Source organism: Arvicanthis niloticus, chromosome 1 (assembly GCF_011762505.2).
Source record: "Arvicanthis niloticus isolate mArvNil1 chromosome 1, mArvNil1.pat.X, whole genome shotgun sequence".
NCBI lineage: Eukaryota > Metazoa > Chordata > Mammalia > Rodentia > Muridae > Arvicanthis > Arvicanthis niloticus.
The window spans coordinates 47,680,177-47,693,564 of NC_047658.1; the positions used below are offsets into that span (position 1 = coordinate 47,680,177).

Sequence of the window (13,388 nt, forward strand, 5' to 3'; positions counted from 1 at the left end):
GGGAGAGGGAGGGGGAGGGGGAGGGGGAGGGGGCGGGGGAGAGGGAGAGGGAGGAGAGAGAGAGAGAGAGAGAGAGAGAGAGAGAGAGAGAGAGAGAGAGAGAGAGAGAGAGAGAGAGAGACTGAGACTCTGAGATGTCACATTTTGGTAGTATCCAGATGAGGTCTGGATGTACTTCTTTTTAAATCTGCTGTCAGTCCTTACTTCTGAAGTCAATTTGTGGTGGTAAATTCTGGGCTATCAGCTCTAATTAGGTGGTTCCTTCTTGCTCATTTGCATTGAGTTTCATTTCTAGCCTCTTCAAACATTGCTGAAGCCATGGGTTGTTAAGCATTGACTATCAGGTTATTAGCAAAGGGCAGATTGGAATGCTGTCTGCTGTTTAGGCTAAAGTGCCCCCCCGTTCATCAAGTATGTGTCATCAAAAATGTAGTACTTGACAACTCTTAAATATCTCCTGATACAGACTGGATGCAGAGTCTGCTTTTGTTTGTGCTGTGACACCTCTGTGTTAGCTGAATTTAAAACAGTTTTAAAGAAAATTTGAAGTTCAAATGTGTTTCATGTGCTGATGTGTCATAGAATAAACATTTACTTGGTGCCTACTGAGATAGCTTAGAGTTGAGGTGAAAAGACATAAAGAATATCATTTATTACAGTTTTTTAAAGAATTATTTATTTTATGTATGTGAGTACACTGTCACTGTCTTCAGACACTCCAGAAGAGGGCATCAGATCCCATTAGAGATGGTCATGAGCCACCATGTGGTTGCTGGGAATTGAACTCAGGACTCCTGGAAAAGCAGTCAGTGCTCTTAACTGCTGAGCCATCTCTCCAGCCCCAGCACTCCAATTTTTAAGAAAAGCATGTTTTTTTTAAAGGGGGGGAAGTAATTATGTAATATTTTATGGGTCTTTTGCCCACAAAGCCTGTCTGTGCTCCATGTGCATGTCAGGTTCCTGTGGAGGCTAGGAAAGGGCAGTGGATCCCCTGGACCTTTTAAGCCTCAAAAGTTGTGCTAAGATTGAGTTTGCAATGATTCTAAACTTTTTAATAATTCTTCATTTTGCTCTGAACCTGAATAATTTGTCTTGAGTTATAAAACCTATAGCTAACTGTCATTTTAGAGTTTTTTAGGGATTTATGTAAGAATGTGTGCCAGTTTATCAGAACCTATTTGACAGTGTGTCTTTCTTTTTGTCTTTAGAGTTGGCAATGATGAGAACATGTCAAACACCTGGAAATTTCTGTCTCATTCAACAGACTCACTGAATAAAATCTGCAAGGTCAATGAGTCAACAGAATCCCTTACTGATGAGGGTAAGAGGAAACTTTGCCCCTTATTACTAATGTCTGTAAAGATTCAGTGTATCTCCTAGCATTCTGTTACCAAATAACAGTGCCTGTTCTCCCCGACCCCCACAAGAGTCTCTAAATTGCCTGTAAAGCCTCACACAGCATATGCATTGGCAGTCACACCTGTCCTGTTGCTGGCTGTCCGTTGAAGGAAACATTGATACTAATGTAAGCGTACTTCAGTGCCTACACTTTTCTTCCCCTAGACTCTGCACACATTCAGTTCTGTGTCTGTACAGTTGTGAGCCTACTCAGATAAATGTTGCAGCTTGTAAAGATAGCAGGACTTCAAGTCTCAACGTCACAAAGGACCTGTTCAGTCTTGTTTGATTTATGTGATGTTTATCATTCCTAACTTGATACTGATCCTGTCTAGTACCAGGTGTATTCTCTTTGAGGATCTTCTACACTAATACAGAGAATTTGTCTTATGAGCTCATGTATCACCTAGAGGAAAATCCAGAATTTTAGAGATCAGAAACCCAAGATACTGAGGTTGGTTTGTTTTTTTGTTTTTGTTTCTGTTTTTGTTTTTTGTATTTTGAGGAGTAGGTACAGACATGAATGAAGGACAGCTGATGGGAGATTTTGAAATCGACTCTAAACAGCTAGAAGCAGAGTCATGGAGCCGGACAGTGGACAGCAAGTTCCTTAAACAGCAGAAGAAAGATGTGGTCAAGCGGCAGGAAGTGATTTACGGTGAGATGCTTCATTGCTTTGCCTATACTTGGTCTACACTATCCAGCTTGCATGCCAGTGAGGGTTATCGAGAGGCAGAGAAACCATTCTCTGTTGCAGGGAGAGAACTTGAAAAGGAATTGCACTGTCCAGCATGTTTAATTGGTGATTGTTGGGCTATGGAAAATAAATTTTGAATATGCAGCATCATAGAGGTTTTCATTAAAAGCACTGAGGTGTGGGGACATGATACAGCTCATGTCCTTGTGTCCACTTGCCCTATGAAGTCCCATTCTGCGCCTCTCTCATTCTAGTCAGTTTGTTTATTACATCCTTGGTTATACAGCAGTCCCAAAAAGAGCTTTTTTTCAAAAAAAAAAAAAAAAAAAAAAAAAAAAAAAAAAAAAAAACCAACTCAGTTCTTGAGCTACCCTGGAAAGGTGAGATAGCAATCGTTCCTGGGAAGCAGGAACACAGTAAATGAAAGGGACGAAGTCTAATGAAGACTTACTTAGAAACCATAAAGGACTGTCCAAATTCAGTGGTCTATCATAAGAAGATGAGGTCAGGTTAGGTCAATAGCAGAGCAGTGATATGCTAGCTTGAGGAAGACAGCTGTTTGCTTAGCTTCAACGTTTCAGTCGGACACTAAGCTAACCTTACAAGCTTAGCTGGTGATCTCTGAAAGACCTGTCATCTCTCTTCTCGTAGAGTTGATGCAGACAGAGTTACATCACATCCGCACACTCAAGATCATGAGTGACGTGTACAGCAGGGGCATGATGACAGATCTGCTCTTTGAGCAGCAGATGGTGGAGAAGCTGTTCCCCTGTTTGGATGAACTGATCAGCATCCACAGCCAGTTCTTTCAGAGAATCCTGGAGCGGAAGAAGGAGTCTCTGGTGGACAAAAGTGAAAAGAACTTTCTCATCAAGAGGATAGGGGATGTGCTTGTCGGTCAGGTGAGCAGCAGGAAGGTCTTGGGTTCTTCTCATGCTGGCTGGTAACAGAGAAGCTTTGTAATTCTGGATCCCTGCTCATATCTCAGCTCTACTGTTTTTCTTTTAGACTTAGCAAATTGAGTTAGTAAAACCCTCAATTTCCTTTTCTGTAAAATAAAGAAAACAGGGTTTCTCTGCTTATACTACTTTTTAGAAAGTTAAGTGCATATGTAATGAAGTATGTAGTGAAAGGTTTTCTTTCTTCAGCACCGTACAATCATCAGAGACAGTACTATTTCAGAAATAAAAGGGGGTATGTGTTAGACGGCTTCAGCTTTCCCTGTGGATAATCTAGAAAGGATCCGTCTGTCTTCAGACCACCTGAAGCTTAAGCAGCTGATCAATATGCTATTTGAAACACTTTATAAAGTGTGTTACCTTTTTCAGAAAGTGATTTGATTTTAGTCCAGCTTCAAAGAAACTCAGCAAAAAAGTATTGCTTTATTTGTCAATGTATATCATAGGCAGCCTTTGATGTTTATTTTTAAGATGTCTTTAGAAAAGGAAATGTTGCTAGTACACATTAACAGATAAGAATATCACACACATGTGACTAGATCTTTCTCCCTCACCAAATCACTGCTATGTAGATTCAGAGGCATAATTTCTGGAATAGCCAAATGAGAATTAAATTGGGCTGGGGCACTACTAGGGATTGAACCAAGGGATACTTATACATGGTAGGTCAGTACCCCACCACTGAGCTACATCACCAGCCCCGTGTTTGCTTTATTCTGAGGCTGTCTCAACCTCCCAAGGAGCTAAGATTACAGGCTTTGCTGAGAACTAGAAATCCTGTTCTCTAGTATCCTTCAGTCCATATTCCTCACTTGATAATTTTATTAGTATATTCAGTCATTCTAAAAGGATTTGCTGCCTATTAAATGCCAGGGGTAGAACTGTACAGCTGAATATTACATAGATTTCTACCTTAAAGAAGTCTGTAAGAACAGTCATGATGCAAATAAATGTCTGTCTCATGTGAGATGTTTGCATTTGGCAAATGCAGATTGAATAGTCCTATTCAGTAATTAACCTAATGTGAGGCCCTACAAATGAAGAACCATCTTCCCCAACATAGTCTGTTTCTTTCTGCCTTCAGGACTGCATAGGTATCTTGACTTGTATTATTGTGTGTAGTTCCTAGTATTTGTACACACCCTTAGTAAGACTGTTGATGATAGGACTGAAACTTCAGATCTGTGGTACTCATTTGTTCTGTACAATACAATTGGACGCAAGCTTTTAGGGCACTTGCCTTGTGGTTATAGTTCTACTTCTGCCTCTCCACTGTGAGGGAAGACACCTACATGAGAAATTGCAAGTCTCCTGAAATCTCGGTGTTTAAAAGTACCAGACTGTTTGCCATTTCATCATGGTGATGGTGTGTATGTGTATGGGGTTGGGAAAGAGGGTTGTAGGGAAACGTTCCTGGTTTTTACAAGGAGTCTGGAAACTTTCTACAGAATGATGCCCAGAATTGTGGTGTAACTCCTGTTCTCTTTCTTGGGCAGTTCTCAGGTGAGAATGCAGAGCGCTTAAAGAAGACATACGGCAAGTTCTGTGGACAGCACAACCAGTCTGTCAACTACTTCAAAGACCTCTACACCAAGGATAAGCGTTTCCAAGCCTTTGTGAAGGTACTGACCTGAGATGCAAGCGTCCGCATCATGGTCAAGAGCATAAGCATGCCATTTTGGCTAGAGCCACCATCCTCACTCAGTGACTAACAGTTTATTCTCTCCCTTGCAGAAGAAGATGAGCAGTTCAGTAGTAAGAAGGCTGGGAATTCCAGAGTGCATATTACTTGTAACTCAGAGGATCACCAAGTACCCAGTTTTATTCCAAAGGATACTGCAATGTACTAAAGGTAAGTCTCCTTGTAAACTCAGATCTAGACAGTTGTAGAAACCATTATAGCAGAGCGCTATCACACTCTAGCAGACTTACCGGAGGGCCTATATTTATGTCAGTGATTGTTTGTTTATTTGTTTGTTTGTGGGCACAGGTTCTCACTCTGGCCCAGGCTGGCCCAAATTCACAGCAGTTCTTCCCTTCAAGGACCCCTAAAAGTGCTGAGATTATAGGTTTGAAACACCAAACCCAGCATCTATAGTTTGTCTTTTCATGCCTATTTATTTTATTGCCATTTTTAGTTTTTTGAGACCATGGTTTACTGTGTAGCACAGTCTAGTCTCAAAGGTACTCCTGCTCAGCCTCCCACAGGCTGAGATCATAGGGAAACAAAACTTCAAGTGTAAGGCCTGGTAAGATTTAGAGCAGATTCTAGTGCATCTTGGGCAGCCAGTGAGAGGATGCAAACACTGAGAACCGGCCGGCGGCACAGCTGAGTGCTAGATGCTAGAGTGCTTCCTGGATATGCACAAGGCCCTGGACTCACTTCCTGGAATACTAGCTTATAATGTGAAATCACTACAATTGGGGTAATAGATAATACCAAGGAGAGACCATGTGTTGGTTCTGGTAAAATGTTAAGTGCCCTGAGCACTAGTTCTAATAAAGTTGGATTTGGTCAACAGTTCTCACCATTTCTTCCCATAAGTGCTAAAATTGATACTCTGTCTCATCTAATCCATATATAGTCGTTTCTCCCAGTTAATGCTTCTCGACAGTTACATCAGTCACATTAAAGGTTACAAGGCAGTAGCACTAAAGAGCAGGTAGAAATATAACCGAAGGTAGTTATTCACCTCTGCTGCTCTCTCTCCCTAAAACACTAGTTTCTTTTGTTTTGGAGCATATAATTGCATCTCAGTCATCCATAGCGTTGAGAACGTCTAACATCCTTTTGTAGCAGGAAAGGCAGGCATGTGACTTGGCTTGTTGGTTCCAGTGTGAAAGGATAATAAACAGCAAAGGGAATGCAATGGTGCAGACTCCTCCCCGTCTGCTCTGTGCGCAAGGAGCCATTAAAATAGAATTGATCTTCTCTTCCAAGACAATGAAGTGGAGCAGGAAGACCTCACTCAGTCCTTGAGTCTGGTGAAGGATGTGATTGGAGCCGTGGACAGCAAAGTGGCAAGTTACGAGAAGAAGGTGCGTCTTGGTGAGATTTACACAAAGACGGATAGCAAGTCGATCATGAGAATGAAGAGTGGGCAGATGTTCGCCAAGGAGGACCTGAGACGGAAGAAGCTGGTGCGAGACGGGAGTGTGTTTCTGAAGAGCACAACAGGAAGGCTGAAAGGTAAGACTGTGTCTATGTCTGTGGGCCTAGGAGAACAGGAAACATCAAGACTATTCTGGACTACACCACCAGGGTTCTTCCTAAAGACCCATGTCCAGATACTACAAAGGGTGACAACAGGAAGCAGACTGTTGGGGAAGACATATTCCCCCAGAGGGGTGCTGAGTGGCCATTGTGGGATTAGGAGGGTCAGTGGTAGAATTTTCTGAGTCAGGGACAATGAATCTCTGTGAGGTTGAGAGTTCATCACTTCCAAAGACCTTCTGAGACCTTAGAGAAAGGCAAGTCTAACTTACTTGAACTAGGCTCATTAGTACTTTATGATATCCATGTCTTTCATTTTTCTCTAAAGCAAAATAGATCGTTGAAGGTTTCTCATTTATTTTTATGAGTTCTTACTTTTCATTGGTCACCTCTAATAATTTAAGGAAGTTAGGAGGGTATTTTTTTAATTCATCGGTACATTTTACATTTATAAAAGTGGTCAGTTTTATTAAACCTTTTGTGGCTAGGCATCCTGCCTATGTGAGCTCTAACTTCCCAACAACTACAGGTCTTCCTGCGCAGTCCTGGGCCCAGTGAGCTGAGGATCCCAGCAGGCCTCAGTCGCTTTGTTGTCCCAGCGGCACTCGGATATCAGAAGGAAGTCTCCTTCCCTGTCTCAGGAAGCAGTGGTGCTGATAGGTGTCTGCTGTTACACAGTTGCCCTTACACAGCTTTCACATGCTTAGGACATAGGACAGAAGTCCCTGCCAGGCAGCTGGCTTCTGACATGCAAGAAAGAGGCACTTGTTCTCCAGTGTGGTGGGTGCTAGAGTGAGCGGAAGGAGGAATGGCAGCAGAGGTAAGGCTTGAAGAATGAAGAGAAAGATAATACCAGAGGTTGAAAAGCATGGAGTTGGGAGGGCTTGGAAACCCAGAGAAAGTTACATCTTCAGGGCTCCCAGACAAACATCAGAGAGTGCTAGGAGATAAGAAACACAAGAAACTGCTGGGATCAGCTGCCAAGGCACCCTTCACATGCTCAAGAGTTGGCACTTGATGCTCTTGCTGGTTGTGGGGCATGGAATAGGCTCACAATAAAAGGGTTTCACATAGAAAAGTGGTGAATATGATGTTACCTGTTTTGTTTGTTTGCTTTTTTGTTTTTTTTCAACATAACTGTGAGCAGTGTAGAGCACAAAGGCATTGAAACTGTGGAGGTACTTGAGAAAGCACCCACCAATGCCTGCACAGCAGTGGGGAAAAGAACATGGGTAATTTTTAAAGTGTCCCTTGCCCCTAGTCAACAGTGTTTCAGATATCCTGTGATGAGCCTGACTTAAGGCATGCATTTCTTCCAGCCCTGCTGTTCTGTGGTGGTCTGAGGGCACCAGCCCAAACCCCTTTCCACACCACCACTTTGAGGCAGTCTGACAAGCAGGCTGGCAGTTCAGAAAGGCCTGTCCTTCTCCCGAGGACCTAAATTTGCTAGAGCTGCTAGTGTAAAGCCAAACTTTATACTTCTCCTTTACATGGCAGCTTGTTCTCAAAATAAAAACAAATAGGTTCCAGCTGTTGGAAGAAAACTGTGGTCAGACCAATAGCAGAACAATAAGTTTCTGCCTAGAAATGCCTGCACTGGAAGAACAGTTTGCTGTTTAGTCATTTTCACATCCCAATGAACTTGTGCCAAGGACAGCCAGTACTGTATCGAACACCCTGTCGAAGGGGTGGGATTGTTCTTCTCTGTTCCATAACACTGATCACATAAACCTCAGGATCCAACAAAGTTGAAAACTGTGCTTTTAAAACTTAGTTTTGGCAAATATATGAATTATTTTAAAGTAAACTTTAAAAAAAAAAAAAACTTGTCAAAACTAATGATAGTGCACAGAAAATTACTGTTGTCTAATCTGAAATTTTACACATCTTAGCTCCTGTGTGCTGTGTTGCGTTGTAGGGAATTCTAGTGGTTGAAGAAGGGATGATGGGTTGCATAAATCACCCCACTGTTTCCCAAGGAGCCATCGGCTCCACTTTCCAAAGGGAAAAACGGAAAGGGTCAGCCTGGTAGTTCTCTCACCAGCTGGCTAGATGTGCATTTTCCTTGAGGGGGATAGTGTCCCTCTGTATGCCTAGAGGACTACTCACATCATGAGGGGTTTTGTTTTGTTTTGTTTTGTTTTGTTTTGTTTTGTTTTGTTTTTTTAAAGTTCTAGGATCCAGTTAGAGATGTTGTTTCGTTTTGTTCCATTCCAGGACTAGGGATGGTGGCAGAACCTAGATCTACTTGAGTGTTAGACACCACTGAACTGCACACTGGCCTCTTGGTGGCTTTGTGGCCTTGTTTATTTGTTTGTTTGTTTGTTTGTTTGTTTGTTTTTCAAGACAGGGTTTCCCTATGTAGCACTGTCTGTCCTGGAACTCATTCAGGCCTCAAACTTACAGAGACCCACCTGACTCTGCCTCCTGAGTCCTGGGATTGAAAGTATGCACCACCGTCACCTCCACCACAGCGATTGGTGTGTGTCATGTTTAACATTCTGCAAATTATTCTCAACTTAGTTTGACCATGATAATTCAAACAAAACAAGGATTATTTTGCCCTGAATATTCCTTAATTTTCTTAGCATATGAAACAATGGGTTTCATTATGATACTTTAATACACATACGTGGTTGTTTATTACACCACCGCCTCCTGCTGGTCTTGTCCCCAGATCCTCCTCCTTCAGATTTCAAGTCATATATTACAAATAATTAAATTTAGATCTGCATATGAGAGAAAACATAATATTTTATCTTCCTTACCTCCCCCATTACAGTATTTTGTTCCACTCATGGTTTTGTTTTAATGGAATGGAAGAGAGCTGACTACCAGCTGTAGAAGCTGAACTCACTTCTACCTACAGAGCTACAAGAGTCTGCTATATGTATGTCTGTGCAAGTGTTCTGATTTACTTTCTGTTGATGTGGTTATAAACACACTTTATGAAAAGCAACTTAATGGGGGAAGAAAGAGTTTATTTTGCTTACACTTCCAGGTCACAGTCAGGAGAGGAACTTAAGCAAGAACCGTGAGAAATGCTGGATGTTGATTCATTCTGTTTTGCTCATGAGCTCTTGCTTAGCTACCTTTGTTACATAGCCTAGAGTCATCCAGAAAATGGCTCTACCTATAGGACTGAGGCCTCCCTCCCATGGAAATTAATGATCAAAACATTCCCCCACAGACATACCAACAGGCCTCCTTGACCTAGGCAGATTCTCAGTAGAGGCTTTCCTCTCAGACAACTCTAGGCTGTGTCAGGTTAAAGCTGACTGAGGTAGGATGGGATGTTGGGGCAGGGAGTCTTCATCTTTGGCTTTGAAATGTCTCTGGCCTGTTTGTGAGGGGTAGCAGGTAAGAGAATCTTAGGTGTCCCAGGCTAGTCACAAACTCGGTTGAAGGTCACCTTGAATGCCCCCAAGTGCTAGGATTACAGGTGTGTACTACCACACTATTTTATGCAGTGCTGGGGACTGAACCCTGGTTTTTATGAATGTGAGCCCAATAGTCTTGTTCTCTAAGGGGTATGAGAAAGACTCTGCTTTATCATACCTAAGTATTGCTACACATCACTTCTGGGCAGTTTCCTGGCTGCTCTTTCCCCATTAATAAAATGAGAAATTGGAAAGGATTACAAATTGTGAGCTATGGATTTAGCTCTCAGGTAAAGTGTTTTCCCAGCATGCACAGAACCCAGGGTTTTATCTCCTACACTAGAGGAGAGTGAAAAAGAAGATTATTTCATGGAGTATGCTGGTAAAGGTTGCTTGCTATTTATCATTGGTTGAAGTTCACCTTAATTCTTTTTTTTTTTTTTTAAAGAATTACTTTGTTTACATATATGAGGACACTGTAGCTGTCTTCAGACACACCAGAAGAGGGCATCTGTTCCTATTACAGATGGTTGTGAGTCACTGTGTGGTTGCTGGGAATTGAGTTCAGGACATACAGAAGGGCAGTCAGTGCTCTTAACCACTGAGCCATCTCTCCAACTCCTCACCTTTATTCTTAAAAGTATTTTATATTTAAAGCTTTGTGGTATAGAGTAATGTAATGACTCAGTCACCTTTTGTAATGGCTTTCTGTGCATGTGTGAAGGCCTGAATCAGATTTCTAGAACTGATATAAAAAGACAGATACCGTGATACCTATTACCTGGGTGGAAAGGGCATCAGTTAGAGACAAGAAGATCCCCAAAACTCACTGACTAGCTTATCCAGCCAAAAATGACAAGTCCTAGCCAGACTTAATAAAAGAAACCTGTTTTTAAACTAAGGTAAAAAGAGTGACAGAGGAAAGTACTCAAAGTCAATCTCTGGAAGACAGATAGACACACACACACACGCACACGCAACACATGATACATCTTTTCAGGACTGATCATTTAACCTTTTCTGAGATAAGGCTTATGAAGTGCCTAAAAATGCCTCTAGGATGAAAGCAGGTATTTGCTTTGCTAGTCGCTTCGTATATTTGAATCTTCCGTTCTGTGGGTCAAATAATGTCCCTTAAAACATCACAGAAAAGTGAAGCTACAGATGACACATCGATTTACGGAGTGTGAATTTCTCATTTCTCTATGCACCAATATCATAAAGGAATGTATATTATTGTCTATTTTTTATCTGAAATTTATATTCTCTCCTCTTGTTTCTAAAAGAGAAAGCTGAGGCTTCACTGTATTTAATACTACTATTGTACTTATGGGTGAACAGCAATTCTCTGAAGATTTGTAAAATGCTAGATGGTATAGTTTATTAAAGATAACAAAATAAGTTCAAAGACTTTAAAAATAGAATAAAAACACCTCTAAATCCTAGTGAGCAGCTCTGAATCCTGCAACATTGCAGACCATTGGGGGAGGATGATTGCTGAACCTGATTTTATGAAAAGTTTGTCTTTCTCTGTCTCACTTCTACTTTGCAGAGGTTCAAGCAGTTCTACTCACTGACATTTTAGTTTTCCTTCAAGAAAAAGACCAGAAATACGTGTTTGCATCATTGGTAAGCAGAATTCTTATTTTCTTCTGTTTGAAATGTCATATTCAGAACAGCTAGGTTGGGTATAAGTGTAACCAGCTAGCATCATTATGTCTGTCATATGGCTGTGGCTCAAGTGGCCACTGAAAACCACATGACTCATGACAGATGACTCCTCTGAATAGTTTCTTACATGGCCCTGTCTTGTTTTTGTTATAACTCCTTTCCACTGCAAAGTTAATTTTTTTTTTTTTTTTTTTTTTTTTTTTTTTTTTTTTTTTTTTTTTTTTTTTTTTTTTTTTGCTCCTTCATAATCTTTGAACACTGGTGATTTGGCCACAATAGAAATCCATTTGTGGAATGTTTCTCCAGATTCATAATACAGAAAACAGCTTGTACAAAATTGAATAGAATGATGAAATGCTTATCTGGAAACTGGGGGAGGTTTTGGAGGAAGGTTAAAGTGATCTTATTTATCTTACTTTAAGTCAGGCTATCCTCAAGAGTGAGTGTACCACATGCATGTCTTATATTTGCCTCCCTGCTCTGTCCAGGATCATAAATCAACAGTGATCTCCTTAAAGAAGCTGATTGTAAGAGAAGTGGCCCATGAGGAGAAAGGCCTGTTCCTCATCAGTATGGGGGTGAAAGATCCAGAGATGGTGGAGGTCCATGCAAGCTCCAGAGAGGAGCGGAATAGCTGGATTCAGATCATTCAGGATACAATCAACTCCCTGTAAGTGAGACACCAGCCTTTTCCACTCTCCTCGTACCTCCATGTGTCTTCCTGAAGACACGCAGTGGCACATAACTGATATCATAGGCATCTTGCTTGCTTGTTTGTTTGTTTGTTTCATTCTGCTTTATTTCGGTTATGTCAGGAATAGAGATGAAGATGAAGGGATTCCCAGTGAGAATGAAGAAGAAAAGAAATTGTTGGATACCAAAGCCCGGGAGTTAAAAGGTAAAATGTCGGAAATGGAACAGCAGTAAGAATAGTCCAGTGGTTCTGAGAGATGCCTCAGTGGTTGTACTTGGAGAGGATCTGGATTCAATTCCGAGCACTCACTGGCTATTCACAACTGTCTGTAACTCCAGTTCTGGGGGATATGATGCCCTCTTCTAGTGTCTCTGACCAGCAGGCATGCATGTGAGGTACAGACACACAGGCAAGCAAAACACACACGTGCACACACACACACACACACACACACACACACAATCAGTCCAGCCCTATGAAGGTGTTTGTGCTTTGGACACAGGTGGCTTTGTTTATGCCTTGTCATAGAGAACTTGCCATATTTCATATAGTCATGGCTGAGGTTAAAATGAGAAAGCTGTTTGGGAATTCTCTAGTCTGTTCTACTCTTTGCATTCCCTGGCCTTCTTAGCTGTTATACTCACAAATGAACTGTAAGATGGCTCAGGGACAAGGGACCCACTGTTGGAGGACTGTTCAGTTACCCACTAGTGTTTCATGCAGTCTTGTCTGCCTCTCGTTGTATAGATGACACAGTTGAAGCCCTCAAAGGCCAAACATCCCAGGGCTAAGTGTGTGTGTGCTTAATGACTGAGCCGGAGTCTTACCCCTATCTGTTTTCTGTTTGTTGTGAGACAAGTCTCCATGTGTAATCGTGGCTGGCCTTTAATTCTGGATCTTCCATCTTCAGCTCTAGAATACTGCTACTACACTCCTGCTCATTAAACAGGCCTGGTAGTCTTCTTGTCTTTACTATATATTAGTGGAATTTTTAAAAGCTTCTTTGGGTAGAAATAAGGCCAGGAGTTCAGTGAACAGAGTTTTGTAACACAATTCTGTTACACTGAAGAATGGGAGTGGAGAAAAGATGGTTAACTTCAGACCCCCAGTATGTCAAGTCTAGTAGCCTGTAATTAGAATGACAAAGATGAAATCTTCCTTAACATTTGTTGTGCAGATGGCTAGATGGAACTACTACTCAAATGGTATATAAGTGAGTGACAAGCCACAGATTGGTCTGTCTAGTGGATCATATAAAATATGTGGCATCTGCTCATTCTGCCTCTATAAGATTTACAAAACCTGCTGCATAAATTACATCTGAAAACAATTATCTCGCAATTATCATGGGGAAGAACTTGATCTGTCTGCCAGG

The 13,388-nt window shown here is 41.5% G+C and overlaps 1 protein-coding gene across 10 annotated transcripts in view; it reads left to right on the forward strand.

The window, feature by feature from the left end:
• The window catches only part of Akap13 (A-kinase anchoring protein 13), a 290,953-nt gene that overhangs the window by 258,826 nt on the left and 18,739 nt on the right, over nucleotides 1-13,388 (forward strand). For 7 of the 10 annotated variants that reach the window (XM_034496611.2, XM_034496621.2, XM_034496632.2 and 4 more), the window contains 9 exons: nucleotides 1,209-1,321; nucleotides 1,904-2,056; nucleotides 2,747-2,997; nucleotides 4,551-4,676; nucleotides 4,789-4,906; nucleotides 5,996-6,244; nucleotides 11,201-11,277; nucleotides 11,808-11,989; nucleotides 12,135-12,217. In XM_034496611.2, the coding sequence (XP_034352502.1) occupies nucleotides 1,209-1,321; nucleotides 1,904-2,056; nucleotides 2,747-2,997; nucleotides 4,551-4,676; nucleotides 4,789-4,906; nucleotides 5,996-6,244; nucleotides 11,201-11,277; nucleotides 11,808-11,989; nucleotides 12,135-12,217 (1,352 nt within the window). The remainder of the gene's footprint in view (nucleotides 1-1,208; nucleotides 1,322-1,903; nucleotides 2,057-2,746; nucleotides 2,998-4,550; nucleotides 4,677-4,788; nucleotides 4,907-5,995; nucleotides 6,245-11,200; nucleotides 11,278-11,807; nucleotides 11,990-12,134; nucleotides 12,218-13,388) is intronic. The other 3 variants (XM_076935994.1, XM_076936033.1, XM_076935986.1) reach the window with 2 other exon arrangements.